This window comes from Thermothelomyces heterothallicus (assembly GCF_042370625.1).
Source record: "Thermothelomyces heterothallicus CBS 202.75 unplaced genomic scaffold P884_scaffold_1, whole genome shotgun sequence".
NCBI classification, from domain to species: Eukaryota; Fungi; Ascomycota; class Sordariomycetes; order Sordariales; family Chaetomiaceae; genus Thermothelomyces; species Thermothelomyces heterothallicus.
In genome coordinates this window covers 919,463-937,492 of record NW_027192562.1, presented here as the reverse complement: position 1 = coordinate 937,492, position 18,030 = coordinate 919,463, and the positions used below count along the sequence as shown (strand labels likewise).

Here is an 18,030-nt window from a genome sequence, read left to right as displayed (position 1 = left end):
TGGGGTTGGCAATAGCCTCACCCCGTTTTCGAATTCATCTTTCATTGTTTATGCCTAGAGAGTTCTGTCTCGTTGGAAAAAGTCACCTGGCCCATCAATGTCATCATCGCTTCTCTTCTCAAACAACAACGGGTACATATCTCACACCTTCGGCACCCTTCTTACCGCTGTTTTCTTCACATCTAGTTATCGCTTCTAGCGTTAGACGCATGGAGACGAGCTGTCCACAAGGAAGGAGCCGACCGTTGGGAGCTAGAATGCCTTTTAGACTTTTAATATATAGATTTAGCTAAGTCTATCTATAACCACCTAAAGTATATTAATATCCTACTTACTAGGGCGAGGAAGCGCACCAAGGAACCGGCGGATCCGAGCCTCTCCCCACAGGATGCCGGTGTGCGCTGCTTGTCTCCTGTCGCTATCTCCAGCCAGCTCGCCGCCAATCTGGAAATCCTGCTCGGTTAACTCTCCGGCGGCCCTACGTTTGTCAGGAACGGCATGACGAACATTCGGTGCTGATTGAGATTCCTTTAGCGGTTTGATCACCTGCTTCGGCTCTCTTCTCCCGCATGTATAATTATGTATTTGAGTAACCCCAGCCATGGTTTACTGCGATAAAGCATCTTTAGCCTGTCGAAGCTGACGAACAAGGCGAATCAAGGTAATCCTTCGCTTTCGGTAACTTGGGAGGAGCGGCAAAAAGATTGGGAAGTTTCGGACCAGAACGAGCAGGTTGCCGTAAATCTAAGCCACACTCGTGTCTTGTATTCAATCGCGGCCATCGATGCATTCCTCTTCGGATCTCCCATGAGGGTGCCTCCTGCTGACTCGACTTAGTGCGACAAGGTCCAACCACAATGTACCCAATGCACACGGATACGCAGGCAGTGTCCGGGTTATCGAGATCAGCTCTCATTAATGTTTCGGGATGAGAGCACCAAGGTTATGCAAAAGGCACACGCTCAACGGGGAGTATCAGAGGCGTCACCAGACATCTTCCCCGGGACGAGACTTGCTGGGATCTTCACCCACATCAACCTCAGCTTCAACACAGAATCGAAGCCGATCATCGGCACCGGGAAGCGGCGCAAGCCCGTTGACGACTGTCGCAACGGAAAGCCAAAAGACGCCCGCGGCGAAACGGTTTCCCAAGGAGATCGATGTTACACCTGCTGACAAGGCCATTCTTTTCCACATCGAGCACTACGTGGTTGGGCTCCCGGACGAGTCTCGAGCGATCCATGAACTTCAGGGGGTGAGGCGGGTGCACTCGCACGAGACACGAGACGTTATGGCCGTCGCGGGGTTGGCCGGTATGTCGAATCTTAGCGGTGACGAGTCGTTGAACACGCTGGCGAAGCATCATTACGGACTTGCGTTGCAAAAACATGGCTTCGTCTGTCCGAGATTTGGGCAATCTGGACATAATAGACATCGTGCTTCGGATCGTGGTGACGATGGCTATGTACGAGGTAAGCGCTGGTCATCTGGTTCGCGCAGGGCTTGTGTCGAGAGAGCCGACCTGCTCACCATCTTTAGGTCATTCGCAGTCGTCGGAATGAGCCGCACGTTGTGGGCGGTGCCGCAATTCTGAGCACCTCCCTCAATCTTGTGCCGTCTGACGGGCCCCGCGGCCTCTCGCAATTGTGTTTCTCTATGATCGCCTCGAAATAGGGCTCGTTCTAGTACTCGTCTCTGGAACCCGACGTGCTGATCCCAACCCATATTGAACCCTCCTGCGAGGAGGCTCTCCCAGAACCTTTTTTTTTTTTTTTTAACTGGATCTCGATTATTCGCGAGACAGTATCTGAATCTGACAGGCCATCGGTCGAACTTCTGACGACGATTGCGCGCTTCGTCCCGCCTCAGAAAGAAAAGAACAAATAACCCATTCCCGTTAGCGCGCGATGGTGCCCCTTCCAGACGAATCGAGACTACGTAAGGCCCTTCCAATCCTTATGTTGCCGGTTCGCTGTTGTACATCCACAGTTATCTAACAAGCTTCTGTGTAAACCAACCTCTGTACCTTTTGCCAAGCAAATGAGAACACATGAAAGAACAGCCACGGCTCAATCCTGGCTGATATTACTCCCATCCACCCGACTCTTGTACTTCTTGGCCTCGATATCACCATCCAACCGCCACGTCTCAGCCAAGGCAAACGTCGGATCCGGCTCGGGGTACCCGCCCAGCGACTCCCTCACTTTGAGGATCTCGGCCCTCATCCGCCGCGCGACCTCTATCCTGATCTCTTGCGCCTCCTTGCCGTACTTGAGCTCATCCGTCGCCAGCTCCCCGACCAGCATGCTCTCGGCCTGCCTCGCCGGCGCGCCACCGCCTTGCTGCCGCTTCTCGATCCTCTCCCTCTCCCTCCTCACCAGGCCCTCCCAGCGCCTCTTGAGGTCGCCAAAGGTGCGCTCGTAGTCGAGGACCTCGCCGAAGGCGACCCTCACCGTCTTGCCCACCCGGGGCAGGAAGCGCGGGAAGCCGCGGTCCTCGGGCATGACGCGCTGCGTGCCGTCGATGAACATGGGAAGCACGTCCGGGGCCGGGTCCGCCTCGAGAATCAGCCGCGCCAGCCCCCACTTGAAGTAGCGCAGGTCGGTCGACGCGTGCTGGTGCACGCACCCCTCGGGGAAGACGTGTACCCAGCTGTAGCGGCGGTGGGAGGGGTAAGCCTGGAGAGGGGCGGTGTGCACGTCGGTGCCGGTGGTTGTGTACGTCGCTGGCGGGGCGGCGGCGGCGGCGGCTCGATGGGATGATGATGGGGAAAGGGAGGTGGCTGGAGGGTGCGAGAGGAGGCGGAGGGCTTGGGTCAAGGCCGGCTGGAAGGGCCCGCCGAAGGGCGAGTGCTTGAGCCGGTGGCAGGGCAGGACCTGGCCGTAGGTGAAGAAGTTGGAGAATAGCCTCGGGGCACCGTTAGAAGATGCACGAATGGAAAGAAGCAAAGCACAGTTGGACAAGAAGGGAAGGGACAGGGATGGAGGAGAGAAGGGCGCTTTACTTGTTTGAAAAGCAGATGTCGGCGGCGCCAAGGGTCCAGCGCAGGTTGGTTGGGTCAAAGGCGTAGCTCAGGGGGAGGATGCCCCAGACGACGGGGTCATCGAGTCTGGAAGGGACGGTATGAGTTGCGGGCGCTGAGCCAGGCGCGGTTGTCAAGATGCTGCGTAAGGAACTCACACGCTGATATGGTTCGAAACTACGGCACGTCAGCATGTGGGATGTTGGGGAGGGGAGACTGATTGATAAGATGAGATTCACCAGTTAAGAGTCCGCGCTGGCGCTTTGCAGGGTCTCTACGGCTGTCTAGGATGTCAAGGAAGCGCGAGAGACCCGTCACCTCAACGCGGTTAAACCCGTACAAAAAGCACTTTGACAAAACGCCCGTCATGCCCATAATCATGGCCGATTTTAAGCGCATGGAGAGGCTCGGCCGCTGAAGGGCCGGCTCGGGAGCCGCCATGGCCGAGATCTCGAGGTAGAAGCCAAACTATTTAAAAAGGAATGGTGGTGAGCGAGGTTTCACACATGGTCTCATTCCCGTCGAGAGCAACCAATTGTCGCGGGAAGTAACCATGGGGATAATCGCGCTCATCAGCAGATAAGGGAAAGGGGAAAAACGAAAAAGAATGCCTCTAACGAGATCATCGCAGGGTTCCACACGCCCTATAATTGTTGGGAACGCACCTTCCTCGGGCCTGGGGGGGGAAAAAAATAGGGTCGCGGTTGCCGACACGGATCGACTATCCGGGGCTTCGAGCAGGACATGGATTCGCTGACTGCACGTGTACTGTAAACTGCAGGGGTTTTGTTGCTTCCCCACAATTGCCAAGCGTTTGCGGTGTTCCCGCTGCACCCACCACAGCCCTAGGCCGTAACTATTGTATGTATGTCATCCGTACTCTGACGAGGTGCTCCACGACTGCCGCTGTGGGGAATCGGAGGAGCTACAGTTCCTGCAGCTGTTCAGCGCTTATTATCACGTTTCTAGAAACCATAACTCTTTCCGCCACAACACCATGGCACATAGTAAGTGTTCCAGAGTCAAACATCGATGCCAGGAAAGTCTAATCCGGCTTCGCAGGCAAGAGAAACACTAGCCGGCCCATCTTCACGTCCCACGAGCGGGCGATGGCCCGCGCGGCCTGGGGCTCGTCGACGGCGCGCCTCTCGCGGGATTCCTTCCTGCCCTTCGCCTCGTGCTGGCTCTGCCTCGAGCCCTCAATAGACCCCGTCGCGTGCGCCCAGGGCGACATATTCTGCCGCGAGTGCGCCCTCAGCAACATCCTGGCCCAGAAGAAGGAGATCAAGCGGGCAGAGAAGGCACGCGAGCAGGAGGAGCGCGAGGCCCAGGAGGAAAAGGCCCGCCTGGACGCCGAGGCCCAGGAACGTGCCATACGAGAGTTTGAGCTGACGCAGGCCGGGCTCAGCATTAAGAGGGAGAGCGCGAGCAGTACAGGAAGAGAGAAAGCGGAGCCCCCAGGGCGGAATGATCAGGGCGACAGCGGCGGAAATGTTGGTGAGAAGGGCCCGAAAACGGGGGAGAAGCGCAAGTTCTCCCTTGATCCGGATGAACTCGCCCGCATCGCCGAGGAAGAGCGGGCTAAGGCGAGGAAGGCTATCGACGAAGAGAAGGTGGGGTAACCCCCATCAATAAGGCCGTTTGCCGATCTTGGTAGCTAACGGGCGCGCAAATGACAGGCGTCAAAACCGAAGCTCCCCTCATTCTGGTCTCCTACGGTAACGCCGTCGTCAAATAACAACAACACCTTGCACGAGGTGAAGAAGAAGTTCAAAACACAGCCAATTTGCCCGGCGTCGTCGGAGGAAAAACCGCACCACTACTCCCTGCACACCCTCATCACCATAAACTTCACAGAAGAGACAAATTCGGGTACCGACAAGCCGCAGAGGATATGTCCGGCCTGCAAGAAGGTCTTGTCGAACTCGTCTAAGCCAACGCTCGCCAAACCATGTGGCCACGTTCTCTGCAAGAGCTGTGTAGACCAATTCATGAAGCCATCCGGCGGAGAGCCGGTCCGATGCTATGTTTGTGAAGCTGACTTGACAGAGAAGGAGGCTAGCAAGAAAGAAGGCAAGGAGAAAATCCGACCTGGCTTGGTGGAGCTTCGGCGCGAGGGCACGGGCTTCTCGGCCGGCGGCAACAATCAAGTCAGGAAGGACTCGGTGACCTTTCGATGCTGAAAGGGGAGAAGGGGGAGTTGACGGTCATGGGCCATGCAAGTCGCAGCAGGGAGGGCAATCGCGGCTCCGAGCACCAGAAGTATGTTTCTGCTTGTCTACATACCTTCTCTTAGCCCGCCTTCTTGACCGCCCTCAACCAACTCGTGGGAACACTTTGGCCCGAGCCAACCACACTCTGAACATAGCGTGCTCCTCGGCGCACCCTCCCCCGCCCCCCCCAATCGAGGAAGCTTGTAGGTACCGCTTGCGCGCCTCCTCGCGGGCTTTCCTCACCCTTTCAGGTAGCCTCAACCCCAACTGCGGGTTCTGCCTCAAGATACCCAAGATGGCAAAATAGAGTTGTACAATCAGTCGGAGAGCGACATCCTTGGACAGCATAGTCGTGCCATGGCTGAAAAATCCCTTCAACAGCTCGCCCGCAATCCCGTCATACAGCGCCCTTCCGCCCTCTGCCCGCGCAGTCCTCAGCACCGTCGCGAAGATGTTGCCATTCACCTTGCGCTTCCCTTTCTCCTCTGGCGCGGCCAGACACCTGCACCCTCGCCTTGGCGATCTGAAAGGAATAGGTCACGGCCGTCGCTACCACCTTGCTGACGGCCGCCAGCAAGAAGGTCGTCCTCGCGCCCGGCTCGTCCCACTTCTCCCTCGGCACTAGCAACCTCTTGAGCACCTGCTAGGATCAGGGAAAGACTGCAGTATAGAGGTCATCAAGGGGAGAAATGGCTGGGGTGGGTCGATGACCGGCTAAATTGGCCTTGGTCTGGTACTTTTCAAAGCGTTATCTGGACTTCGTTAGATTGTCCAATCATCATTTCGAGTACGGATATACTTATACTGTTGTGTTTCCTATATGGGACGTTTGAGCCGAGGTGTAGTTGGTAGACTACCATCCGCGGGCACTATCGACGTCACCCAGCCGCTCCTTGCTGCCAAGGTAGATAACGCACAGTTCATGCACCCTTGCACTGGTAACTAACTTGACTGCTAGTGATTCCGTACGCGAGTGCATGTGATAGAAAGACACAGCTGAGATAGAGAAACAGTTTTGGCCCAACGAAATTGCAAGCCCCGGCTGAGCATCAAACGTGCAGGCAGTGCTTCTCTTATCTGAATTTAAAGTCGCTGGCTGAGAAGAGTATACAAATGCGCCCTCGAAAGTTCTTCAAAAAAAAAAGAGGAAAAAAAAAGGATGACAATCCCCCCTCCCTTTTACCTTCCTCGCTTGGTATTTGATGCTGGACGAGCTGGGAATCGAACCCAGGACTTTTCGCATGCACGCGTATTCGAGTTTTTTTCCCTCTCGTACTGAAGATGCGAAGCGAACGCTCTACCAACTGAGCCACACGCCCTTGTGTGAGGAAGTGGAGATGTTACCACTCCGGGGTGGAGACCGCTGTCGTTGCGACAGGATCGTGGAGGACGGTTTATGAAGTCCGTGTCAATGCCGCATTGGGAGAGTAGTGGGGAGGTTCGGAAAACGTACATACTCCTTCCTTCCAGCGACGGGGTCCTTTGACTAGGTAGGAGAGACAGTACAATACGTCCATGGATCTTAGGAGGGATTTTGGGGGGGGGGGGAGCGCCAGGGGAGGACGGATGGGATGTGAAGGATGCCCAACCGACACAACTGTCCACAAAGAGGCGAAGTACGAGACCCAGAGGATGGATATCTCGAAATTGTCCATGCGGAAAATGAAGTCCTGCCTATTTTAAAAAACGCTCTAACCACCATGAGGAAACAACAAAGCGCCATCGACCCAATGCCCCTCGACACGTTCCCAAGCTATCCCGGGGGCCAACCGTACTCCCTAACCCAAGCCAAGTGCGTTCCCATGGAAGACGAGGACGAAAAGAAGAATGAGCCCCAAGAGCAAAATAGGAAAGGGAAAGGGAAATCACATGAAAAAGGGTATAATATCTGCTCAACTCGAACGCCGGGGCGCTGGAAGTAGTTAAGACGTCGCAATAGGCGTCTACTTCCCAAGGTCAATCCATAACACTATCCGGGTCCTCCTTCGGCTCACGGTCTCCGTCCGCACCCGACCTCTCGACCCGGGGAGCTTTGGGGTTCCAGCCCCTTCCATCGTCATACCCGTGGGGAGTGGGCACCCGAAGATTCAGACTAGCCGGGCGGTCCGTTCGCCAACGACACAGCAACTGGAATAGGTGCACCGCTGACCGCAGCAGCTCTGGCGTTGGATGAGAAAGGCGAGCTGGACGGCGCAGGACTGCCAGTCGCTTGGTCGGGCGCCGTCATCCCCGGATGATCCAGGGACGGGGCAGTAGGAGCAGGGACAGGAGTCGAAGCAGACGTGGATGAGGAGGCCAACAGCGCCGAAGGCAGGCACGCTGGAGGCACGACGGGTCGCAAGTTATGGGGCCCCGCGATGGCTATCGCGGCGGCCACGGCAGCGGCCATGCTATCAATCGGGTACGTGGACTGCGCTGGGGCAATCCGAGATTGTGCCCCGGGCAGGGACTGTGCGCCATGTGAAGCCATACTCCGAGCGCGAGCTTCGGCCAGGCGCATGGCCGCAATCTGGGCCTGGGCCTGGCCACGCCACATGGCCGCTAGCTGACGTTGGGCCTGGGCATGCAGCCGCCGGTGATAGATCCGCTCGGCTTCATCCCGGGAGGGTTCTCGTTGGCTCGTCGCTGGGGGCGCCTGCTGCGGTGCGTCGGTCCCCTGCGGACGAGCTTGCCGCTGTTCCTTCTGTTGCTGCTGCTCCGGCCGTTGGTATGTGACGCATCGTTGCCTTTGCGAAGCCGCCCGTTTTTTGGCTTCTTGCGTCGCGGCTTGTTGTCGTCGCCGCATGACCCCCTGTTGCTGCGGTTGCTGCTTACGTGCTTGTCGCGACCGTGGCTGTTGCTGCTGCCGCCGTTGCTTTGGAGCTTCAGCTTCAGCTTCGGGCCCTACCATCTTGATACCGTTTGCGGCATCCTTATTCGAATCAGCAACGAACCCCGCCGATGCGGCCCGGCCGTACAAGGTAGGCGTCGCCAGGCTGAAAGCTCGAGCGCCCTACGCCCGACCCGTGACCGACGGCCGCCGCTGGGGTGGTCCCCCGAGGCTGAAACTGGACGATCGCCGCGAGAAATGACCGCCCACCGGGGCCGGGTCCGGCTCGCCCGGCGCATCGTCGTGGTCGAGCAGGCCGGGATGCCCCTCGGGAAGCCGCTGCGCGCCGTAGCCGACGACCTTGAAGATGTTGACCCGGCCGCCGTTCGTCGCGGCCTGGAGCTGCTCGTGGAGGCGCGCGAGTTGGTACTGCCGCTTCGTAGGCGCAAAGACGGGCTGCGGGACCACGGGCTGCGGGTTCCAGTTGGCAAGGGCACTCATTACGGCTGCCGTCTCCTCGTCGCTGTCGACCGCCCCCTGGTTGGCGTCGTCGTCGTCTTCCAGGGGCGCGTTGGCGTCGATGGCGGCCTTCTGCTGCTTGGCCTGGTTCTTCTTCTGATACGCCGCCAGGAGCATGTCGTACGGCAGGGACCGGCCCGGCACGGCTCGCTTGGCGCTCATGCTATGGCTCTTGCACGTCAGAGATCGGGCGCAGGGCTGGCCGTTGGGCAGCAGCACGCCACATTGCCTCTCGACATCGACGGGGCCCTTTGGCTTCGCCGTCTTCGGCTTGGGCTCGTCCTTTTTCTTCTTGGCCTTGCCCTTGTCGAGCTCGCCCTCCGCTTTTCTCTTCTTGCCGGCGACGTTTGTCTTCTTCCCCTTGCCGGCCGTCTTGCCCGCACCGTCTTTCGCGTCGTCATCGTCGTCGCTATCGTCGTCGCCCCGGCCGGCCATATCCCCTTCCGCCTTGCGCGCCTCCTCCTCCCTGGCCGCCTCCTTGAGACGCTCGCGTGCCTCGCGTGCCTCCTTCTTGCGCTGTGCCTTCTCCTTCTTGATCCTCAAGCATCGGGCAACGTGGTCGGCACCGGCGGATCGCGTGATGACCTTCTTGCAATGTTTGCACTGGAACATGTCGAGCACATCCTCGAGCGGGCGGCCGGTGTGGAAGTTCTCGCGGGAAGCATCTTCAAGCGGGATGATCACCGGGCTGGGAGAGGCGGCGGTGATCGCATTGTCCTTGGATTTCTTCTTGTCCTCTGCGAACGGACACGACAATTAGCATGCGTACAGGCAGGATGGGAGCCGACCGACCGGCTCGCAAAAGCAAGCGCGGAGCCGCGAACCTTCGATGACGGCGGCCTCCTTCCAGTTGCCGGGCTTGACCTGTTTTGGAGGAGGCTTCCTGAGCTTAATCTTGCCGAAAGCCTGTGAGCGGGAGGGGGTGACGGATTTTTTGGTCGAGGCGACCTTGATGGTGGCCTCTTCGTCTGTTGCAGCCGGGCGGGATAGTTAGTAGCCAGACGTTACGGAAGTCCCAGAGAGCGCGCGCGTGTGTGCGTGTGGGAGGGAATGGAGGGGAGGGGGGGCAGTGGATAAGAGGAGCGCGTCTCGCAGCAGCAAACATACCGTTGCGGGAATCCATCGTGGCCATGGCGACACGATGGCCGTGCTATCAAAAAAATTGAACTCATTCAAAAGAGTAACCTAGAGGGAGTGCTGGAATAGCACTGCTGCGGCCAACAGACTGATGCTGCCCATTTCTGGGTGTTCTTTGCCTCTTGGGTCTTTCTTGGTCGTTCGTTGCACGTCGCAGGACGGGGTAGTGAGGCGCACGGGCAGCGCCAGGAACGAGTGGAGCACGTGTAAATACGGAGCGCTGGTCTACCCGTTACGCAACATACCTAGGTACCTAAGTACCTACTGTACATAGTTACTGCTTGGTAAGGTAAGCTAATAAGAATAATATATAACTACGGATAAGGTTATCGATAAGTCAATCAGCAGAAGGGCTGCTTTACGTAGCAACTCGGCAGCAAAAAGAAAAACTGCAGCCCAAGCATACCTTCTCATCATCACAGTATCGCCCTCGGTCGGCAAAAGAAGTGAGAGCACTAGTTAGAGAATTTCTACTGTCTAGAGCGCTGCCTGTTTTATCAATTTCCGTCACCGCCTCGCTACTTATGCCCCCTCCCCCTGGTCATTATCAATCCTTCTCGCTCATTTCACATCTGACATCTCTCGAAACCTGCACTCCATCAAGAAAAAAGCTGTCCGAAATAGGCGGCTCCTTAGGGGGTTCGTTTTGGATACTAACTGCCGCCCTGTAGGATAAGCATACGTTGCGGCGGGTAACAGCCCCCCCAATCTCTCGTCTTCTAGCCAGCTCTGTCTGGCGGCCAGGGCCATGCCCGCGACGAAGAACTTGGCGTAGGGTCGCCCCCTGGAAATCCGACACCTGGCTGTGCATTATTGGGTGCCGCTCCCGGATACTGATAGACATAGCCTTGCTGCAGGTGCTGCCACTGGGAGGCATCGTAAAGGGCAGGATGGGTGGCAAAACCTTGGTGTGGCCACATCCAACTAGGTTCATCCGCTGTGGGTGGTTGTTGCGCGAAACCGACCTGCGCAGGTACCGCCTGCTGCTGCTGCTGCTGCTGCCGCCGCCGCCGCCACCACTAGTAGCCGCCATAGTTTCCCTGGCTCGGTACGGTCTGCTGATAACCCCCGTGCGGGTGCATCATGGGCTGTGCCTGGAGGTGCTGCGGATGTTGCTTAGGACCCGTCTGGGCCATGACCAGGTCGTTGAACCACGGGTGCGCCAGAGCCTCGGCGGCCGAGAGGCGGAGCTCAGGTCGGAGCTGAAGCAAGCGCTGGAGGAGGTCGATGCCGACGGGGTCGATTTGCGGCAGAATGCTGGAGAGCGGCTGCGTCGCGTACGTCTGCCACGAATCCTTGTACTCGGGGAATTGCGACAGGCCCGGCCATGTCCTCTCGCTGGGCGTGCCCATGATGCGGAAGATGCGGATGATCTGGTCCTCGTTGGTCGTGCCGGGGAACAAGGGCCGACCGGAAAACATCTCGGCCATGATGCAGCCTGCTGACCAGATGTCGATGCTTGTGTTGTATGTGCGGCTGCCGAGCAGGACGTCGGGCGCCCGGTACCACAAGGTGACGACCTCGTTGGAGAAGGTGTTGACGGGAATGCCAAACGCCCTGGCAAGACCAAAGTCGCCCAGTTTGAGCTGCCCTTTGCTGTTGATGAGCAGGTTCTGCGGCTTCAAATCCCGGTGCAGGACCCGGTTCTTGTGGCAGAAGTCGATGCCTTTGAGAAGCTGGTACATGAACGACTTGATGACTGGGGGCTTCAGCGCGCCCCTGTCGCCCTGGGTGTCCATGTACTTCTTCAGGTCGCCGTCCATGTACTCAAAGACGAGCATCAGCTTGTTTTCGGTGTGGATGACATCGTGAAGGGCGACAATGTTCTCATGCTTGAGCTCCTTCATGAGCGAGATCTCGCGGATCGCGGTGCTGGGAGTGCCCTCCTCCGAGTCCAGGTGAATCTCCTTCAAGGCCACTAGCTCGCCTGTCTGGCGATTACGCCCTTTGAACACCTCGGTCATGTTAGTACCTCCTGGGGCCGACGCCCGATTACCGAGGAGGGTCCGACTTACTGTGGCATATGTTCCCTCTCCCAGCTTCTCGAGCTGCTGGAAGGACGCAGCATGTCTCTTTCCATCCATGATTCTGGTCCAAGTCTTAAGAGCGCGCGCGGTTTGAGGAAGGGTGTTGGACGATCGATCAAGGTCGCTAAGAATGGCAGAGCGGGCAATTGGTGGCGATCGAGTAGAAGGCTACTATAGTGTGGCGAGGTGAACAGCGCGATGCCCGTAGCAACTGGCCGCTTTTTAGTGGGGGGGCGAGATCGGCAGTCTAGCGGCGCCGTAGTTCGTGAAGAATCTCGAAAAGGAAGGGAGAAAGCGTGAGCCTTTCCGAGGAACGTTGCAACTAGACCCTGATTCCGGGGATTATGAACTTTCTGTCAAGCGAGTCGGGACGGGGGCTGGGCCGGTCGGCGGCGGATCCCACTGTCGTTGAATGGGTTAAGGTAAAGTCGGGTGCAGAGGAGCGGTAAAAACGGACGAGAAATTGAAGAGAGAACGAGATCCAACTTTTATCCCTGCCGCGTGCTGCCTTTTTGTTTTCCGCCCACGGGCAGATGAGATGGGCGATGTGCTCTTCAAAGCCAACCGAAACACATGTCAGGCCGCAGCCAGGGCGGGCCAGGATGATCGGCGTTTAACTAACCATTGCAATGCTGAGGCGAGGCACGAACACCTGCCCCGCCCCCACCAATCGCTTCCGTCGGAGCCACCCCGTGCGGGCGACCGTGCAAACACGCACTTTAACTGTACCGTGCCAAGTCCCAATCCGGCAGGGTTCGCTTGCAAGCTGCAAAGAACAGAGTACAACTATACCCCAAAGATCGTGGGAGTGCATTCAGTACGAGTAGGGAAGCAATCCGTACTCGCAAGAAGATTGACAGATCTGATGAGGATAGGGCAGGGACGGAAAGAGGTACGGAAAAAAAGGCGTATCGCCGAGGGAAAAAGATGTGCCGACGATGCGCTTCTGGGTAGGCAAACTGACAGAGATCAACCGAAGATTCGTGCAGGGTCTTTTTCCTCTTTGAAGAGCATGCGATCATGGTGGCATAGAAGCATAGCCACAGTGGCACGGCGAAACTGCGTGTGTGGGGAGAGAATTGCCGAGTGCTCTCCTAGAATTGCGGGAGATCCGACATGCTTTGCGGAAGCCGAGCGCTCTCGAAAATTGATTCCATGTTGCCCCCTAGAAAGCGATCGAATTACATACCGCGTGTGTGACCCAAACCCGGAAAAGGGTCTGACAGGCTCACTTTACCCTTCACGTCGCTCACTGATTTCGGTATTGCGGCAGCGTGCCGATCCCACGAATTCCACCTCATCAAGGGAGTTTCCTCCCCCTCTCTGACTTTCATCCGGTCTCTATCACGGGAGCTGTTTCGACGAGTCTGTGTCGAGCGTAGAGTGCCGAGTGCTGCTTGCTTCTCTCGACTGTCGTGGAGTATAGGAGCTCAGCAGACATTCAGTATCCATGCAAAGTCGAGTAAAGGCGCCAGGGTGCCGTCTGAGTCTAATGTTGCGCCCGTGCGAATTATGGCGTCCAAGCGTAATTGCGAAACTGTGTCTCAGGGCTGCCCGTCCTTCGGCGGCTCCGTTTTCTGCACGTCCATCCACTCTAGCGTGAACGCGGTGACGATGCGCGCCCAGTCCTTCACCGTCGGAATATCCAAGTGCTCTCCGTCGTCATCCAAGGTGTGCCATACGTCCGGGAACGGCCCGGGGATAAGATGCAGCACCGGCGCACCTCGCTGCATGAAGGGGACGTGGTCGTCGCCTACGTAGACGCCGCCGCTGAACTGGGTCGCCATCTTGCCGCTCTCGGGCAGAAACGGCTCCTTCCCGGGCTTGCTCTCCAGCAGGCCCAGCTGCCGCAACCTGCCCTCGAGTGCCGCCATCCGCTGGTACGCCCAATGGGTACCCTGAAAGTACGACGGCACCCGCGGGTTCGGCGCGCCCAGCAGGTCGAGCAGCACGAACAGGCTGATCTGCTGCATCGGGCTCTTGAACGGTGAACCGGCCGGGTTCGTGGTAGCCTCCCATTCCTCGGCGAGGGCCCTGGAGTCGTTTCGCGGACCAACGCTGATCAGCGCTGTCCTATATTTTACGTAGTTCGACCCCAAGGAAAGAGAAGATCAGATCAGACAAAAGCGAACAAGAAAAAAGGAACTCACCTCGACCCGTAAAGCGAGTCGGTATCCGTCCACTTCACAAACGCCTCCTCCCCGTCCAAGAACAGGATCTGGATCCCCTCGTCCCTCTGCCGCCACTCCGTCGCCTCCTCCTCCTCCTCCTTCTCCTCCTCCTTCTCCCCCGCCTCGGCCCACATCCTCTGCAGGAACCCGTCCACGGAGCGGGCGACGTCCATCAGGATGGCGCAGGGGGCCGCGCTGTCGGTGGCGCCGACGAATCCCTCGGGCTCGCGCTTGCTGTCGTAGTGCGCGACCAGGGTGAGGTAGGAGGCGGTGCCGGGCCCGCGGCGGCGGAACCGGGGGGGCTCGCGGCGGGCGATCAGGTTCGCGAACGGGACGGCGCGGTCGCCCGTCGCCGGCGTCGTCGACGTCGAGTTCTGCCACCGCACCTCCCACTGCGGCAGGTGGGCGGCGAAGAAGGAGGCCAGGTGCGCCTGCGCCGCCTTCTGGCCCGGCGTTCCCGGGACGCGGGGGATCAGCAGCGGGGCGAGGAGGGTGCCGTTGGTGGGGTCGTAGTCGTCGGTGGAGGGAGAGGGGAGCGACTTGAGGAGGGCGGGCGAGAGCGGGGTGTAGGCCTGGGAGAGGGGGAGGGAGAGGAAGGGGAGGAGGAGGAGGAGGAGGAGGATGGAAGAGAAGGTTGGGAAGAGCGGCATGATCGTCTCTTCTTTTGGTATCAGATACGTATTTGTTTGATCGTGCACTTCGAGCACTTTTTATATAAAATATCTCTCTCGATGGGGGCATAAAGGAACGAGCCCGGTGCTCTGAGATGGACGCGCGGGGCTCGTTTCTAGCGCAGCGCTTCGGGCGTCATGCTCAGAGCGTCGCCGTGAACAAGCTCGGTTCGAATTGCGAGGCACCGCGCATCGGCACACGGAGGATGTTGAAGAAACGACGGGGATATCTGTTGTGCGAAAGAACAAAGACAGGGTCCAATGAACGTGTTGTTTGACCATGCGAGAGAGCAGAGCCCCCAGAATCTCTTGACACGGTTGCTTGTACGTTGATTGGCCAGTTTTGATAACTACTCCTGGACCTTGAGCTGCGGCCAGCAAGGTTCCGCTGCCGATCTGGTCCACACAACCCGCTTGAGACAACCCCTGCAGAACTCGGAAGCAACCTTGCACATACGAGTGGGGTTAGTTTAATGTACGGATTATATGGTTGCATCGTTTGCATGCGCCGAGGGCAACTTTTATTCGATAACTATGGCAAAACTCCTATATGGAGACAGCACGAGTTCCCGAGCCTGGCTCATCGGAGTACGGTTACAAAGAGCGGCTAAAGAACGCACGGTGAAATAAATAATCTTCCAGTTCCTCGTAAGTGGCTTAAACACGACGTTTCTCCCCCTCATCTTCCTCTCTCATTCTCCCTCTCGACCGGTCCCCTGCCAATGCCTCCACACATTCCGTCATTCCCCCTTGGAATTATGATCCCTCCCACACATTTCTCTCCCTCTCGCGATGGTATTGAAGCAGCCCTAATGATACATTTCAAGCACGAGAAACACAGCCCATCTAGCCAACGAGCTAAGCCCGAACCGTGACAGCCACCGATAGGTACCGAAATCCTCGTGTCCCAATCCTCAGAATGCCTGCACTTGCAGTTTGAGAGAAGAAGAGATAATAAGTAAAGGACAGAAGAAGAGATAAAGAAAGAGCAGAGAAAACAGATTCCTCCTCATGTATACGCACGGTTGAACACCCCCCCTTACAGATCATCTTCCTCTTCATCACCTCCTTCTCCAGCGGCCCTCCTCCGCTCCATCTCCTCCTCAAGCGCTAGCCGCTCCGTGAAGCTCCTCGGGGCCGCCCCGGCGAGTCGCCTGCCCATGCTCGAGGAGACCCGATAGCTTCCCAACTTCGCCGCCTCGGCCTCGCTCACGTCGTGGACGCTGCCGACGAGGAAGGGCACGTCCTTCATGCCCGCGATCTCGTCGTACAGCTTGGGGTCCTTGATCGGGGCTGCCGTCACCGACCGGCCCATGTACGAGCCGATGCTGTGCTCGAAGAGCGCGGTCGAGGGAGAGACGGGTGGGATTCGCACTGCAGAGGAGGGGGAGGGGGAGGAGGGGGAGGGGGAGGAGGAAGGCTCGCCGGCTTGCTGTGGTTGATGTGGCTGTTGCTGTCGCAGTTCTTGGCGGGCTGCTTGCCGGAGGCGGCCGGAGATGCTGTCCTCATCAGACGATTCGGCTTCGGGAAGGTATTTCTGGTGCTTCTGGGTTCGGGAGCTTGTGGATCCCGCATCTTCGTCAAAATCGAAGAGCGGGTCCAGGCCGTCGTCATCTGCAGCGGTAGTACTACCGTCGGTCTCGGACGCTGGAGTGTTTCTGGCCGCCGCCGCCGGGGGCTTTGGCGGCGGGGTAAACGGGCTCTGTTTGGCGGGAGACGACGACTTGCGCCTGGACGGTATCGAGAGGAACTCCTCGTCGGATTCGGACGCTGCATTATCCCCGTCATCGTCTATCGCAAAAGACTCTCGGGGCGGCGGTGGGTCGGGCTGCGGGCTTGCGAAACCTTGCCCGTCTCCGGTGGCCCGGAGGGTCACCTGGGAGTCGGACTTGTCCGGCAGGCCTGCCGCGTTCTCCGGCTGCTTCTCCCCGTCCATCCCGTTCGTCTTGGCGGCTTCGTCTTCTCCGTTCTTCGAGGTCGGAAGCTCTCCGGAATCCGGGCTGACGAGCCTCCAGGTTGTCCCCTCGTCGAGCGGACACCTGGAGAGCGCCTGCAACGCCTGTGTCGAGGACACCTTTTTGGGTTTTGGCAGCAGGTCTTCCTCGCCTTCGACGTCCAGCAGGGACGGCCCCGTGTACTCGGCTGTTGAGTCATCTCTGGTGGCGTGGACCGGCGGCTCCGCCTCGGCTTGCCGTTTTGCCCCACTTTCCGCACCCGGGGTGGGCGCTGGTGCCTGGGGAGAAGATGACGCTGGGAAAACCTCCTCGCCCTCGAAATCGAACCGCACCCGGCGCGGGCTGCCCTTGGCCGAGCTGGACGACCGCCGCAGCGCGCTTCTCCTGGTTTTCGAGTCGCTGCCGCATGACTCGACCGATGACGTCGACCGGTCTGTCAGGCTCCGAGCCGGCCTCGGCCTACTACCCTCGTGAGCGGATGATGAGGGCGTACCGGCCTGCCCGGATTCATCCATTTGGCTGACATTGTCCGGTGGCCGGGAGAGCGCCTGCCCGTTAGAGGCGCGCGGAGGCGACATTGGCGGCGAGTGCAGCGCGCGGTTGCCGCTCTCCAGCAGCGGCAGGAAAGCCGGCGTAAACAGGCCCTGGAATTCCTTCTCCCTTGCGTGCGGATCCCGCGCGGTCTCCTTGGGCGTGCCCGAGGTATGGCGCAAAAAAGGTGGCGGCGACGTCTTGCGGTCGTCCCAGCTGGGTCGGTCGATTGCTGGCGAGTCCGGTGCGTCGCGGCTGGGGGGGTTCAGCGCCGGGTACCTGCCCGCCGCCACGGACGCGGTGATGGCTCGGGATACCTCGGTGGAGATGTGATCCGGGTATTGTTTGAGACAGTCGTCCATGTGTTTGTGAAATTCGGCCAGCATGCCGCACTGGTAGGCGGCGACCTTGCCGTCGAGCTCGGCGAGCTTGTCGTGCAGCTCGGACACGAGGCGGGCGGCCTCGTCCATTCCTGCGCGCGTGCGTGTGCCGGGGGCCGAAGGAACCCCGCGAATGACGCTCGTGCTCGTGCTCGTGCTCGTGGTGATGCGCCTGACTCGATTGGATGACTGGCGATCTGCAGGCAGCAAACCATAATAATCCGAGATACCGTGGTGCAGAGGCGCGAGAATTGCGGGAGAGGCGTTTCCGGATCGAATCCGAGTTTTGTGGAGGTCGAGCGTGTGCCCTGACCAAGACTGGGGCTGTGTGCAGAGGATCCTCCTCCTCCTCCGGGGCATGTGGTGGTGAGGTCAGGTAACGTCAACGAGGGCCCCTCCGCCGCAGCAAGGCCTGGTTCCAGAACCTGCATTAGAGTCCCACCTCTCCGAAGTACGAAGTACCTCCTCGATGTTTCTCGACCCCCGCGCAGTGGCCCCGCCTTGGCAGCGTCAGGCGCCGGTCGCCGGCGGGAGGGGCTTCCAGGGACCTTCCTCCTTACCATGTATGGACTACACAGTACACCAGTTAGTTACT

At 58.7% G+C, this 18,030-nt stretch overlaps 7 protein-coding genes and 1 non-coding gene across 8 annotated transcripts; 3 read left to right on the top strand and 5 right to left on the bottom strand.

The window, feature by feature from the left end:
• The first annotated feature begins 692 nt into the window (after positions 1–692).
• P884DRAFT_3919 (uncharacterized protein) lies at positions 693–1,816 on the top strand. The gene is made up of 2 exons (XM_069445864.1): positions 693–1,472; positions 1,540–1,816. The coding sequence occupies exons 1-2, from the start codon at positions 929–931 to the stop codon at positions 1,560–1,562; spliced, it is 567 nt and encodes a 188-aa protein (XP_069301575.1). The 5' UTR covers positions 693–928; the 3' UTR covers positions 1,563–1,816.
• On the bottom strand, positions 1,777–3,463 carry P884DRAFT_288620 (uncharacterized protein; the record flags this gene model as incomplete). Its single annotated transcript, XM_069443964.1, has 4 exons — positions 1,777–2,907; positions 3,005–3,109; positions 3,181–3,199; positions 3,262–3,463. 4 exons carry the CDS (start codon positions 3,461–3,463, stop codon positions 2,070–2,072), a joined length of 1,164 nt encoding a protein of 387 aa, XP_069301574.1. The 3' UTR covers positions 1,777–2,069.
• Positions 3,464–4,131: 668 nt separating this feature from the next.
• P884DRAFT_273915 (uncharacterized protein) lies at positions 4,132–5,205 on the top strand (the record flags this gene model as incomplete). The annotated part of the gene is made up of 2 exons (XM_069442650.1): positions 4,132–4,635; positions 4,702–5,205. The coding sequence occupies 2 exons, from the start codon at positions 4,132–4,134 to the stop codon at positions 5,203–5,205; spliced, it is 1,008 nt and encodes a 335-aa protein (XP_069301573.1).
• Positions 5,206–5,444: 239 nt separating this feature from the next.
• On the top strand, positions 5,445–5,811 carry P884DRAFT_253291 (uncharacterized protein). Its single transcript, XM_069440781.1, has one exon. The coding sequence runs from the start codon at positions 5,593–5,595 to the stop codon at positions 5,797–5,799; it is 207 nt and encodes a 68-aa protein (XP_069301572.1). The 5' UTR covers positions 5,445–5,592; the 3' UTR covers positions 5,800–5,811.
• Positions 5,812–6,441: 630 nt separating this feature from the next.
• On the bottom strand, positions 6,442–6,554 carry P884DRAFT_t7. Its single transcript has one exon. It is a non-coding gene; the product is annotated as a tRNA-Ala (tRNA).
• Positions 6,555–8,227: 1,673 nt separating this feature from the next.
• Positions 8,228–9,695, bottom strand: P884DRAFT_188663 (SCA7, zinc-binding domain-containing protein; the record flags this gene model as incomplete). Its single annotated transcript, XM_069437378.1, has 3 exons — positions 8,228–9,300; positions 9,388–9,531; positions 9,671–9,695. 3 exons carry the CDS (start codon positions 9,693–9,695, stop codon positions 8,228–8,230), a joined length of 1,242 nt encoding a protein of 413 aa, XP_069301571.1.
• A 1,024-nt stretch (positions 9,696–10,719) lies between these two features.
• Positions 10,720–14,548, bottom strand: P884DRAFT_273912 (kinase-like domain-containing protein; the record flags this gene model as incomplete). The annotated part of the gene is made up of 4 exons (XM_069442649.1): positions 10,720–11,655; positions 11,716–11,895; positions 13,311–13,761; positions 13,878–14,548. The coding sequence occupies 4 exons, from the start codon at positions 14,546–14,548 to the stop codon at positions 10,720–10,722; spliced, it is 2,238 nt and encodes a 745-aa protein (XP_069301570.1).
• A 1,060-nt stretch (positions 14,549–15,608) lies between these two features.
• On the bottom strand, positions 15,609–17,525 carry P884DRAFT_273911 (uncharacterized protein; the record flags this gene model as incomplete). The annotated part of the gene is made up of 1 exon (XM_069442648.1): positions 15,609–17,525. One exon carries the CDS (start codon positions 17,523–17,525, stop codon positions 15,609–15,611), a length of 1,917 nt encoding a protein of 638 aa, XP_069301569.1.
• Positions 17,526–18,030: the final 505 nt, after the last annotated feature.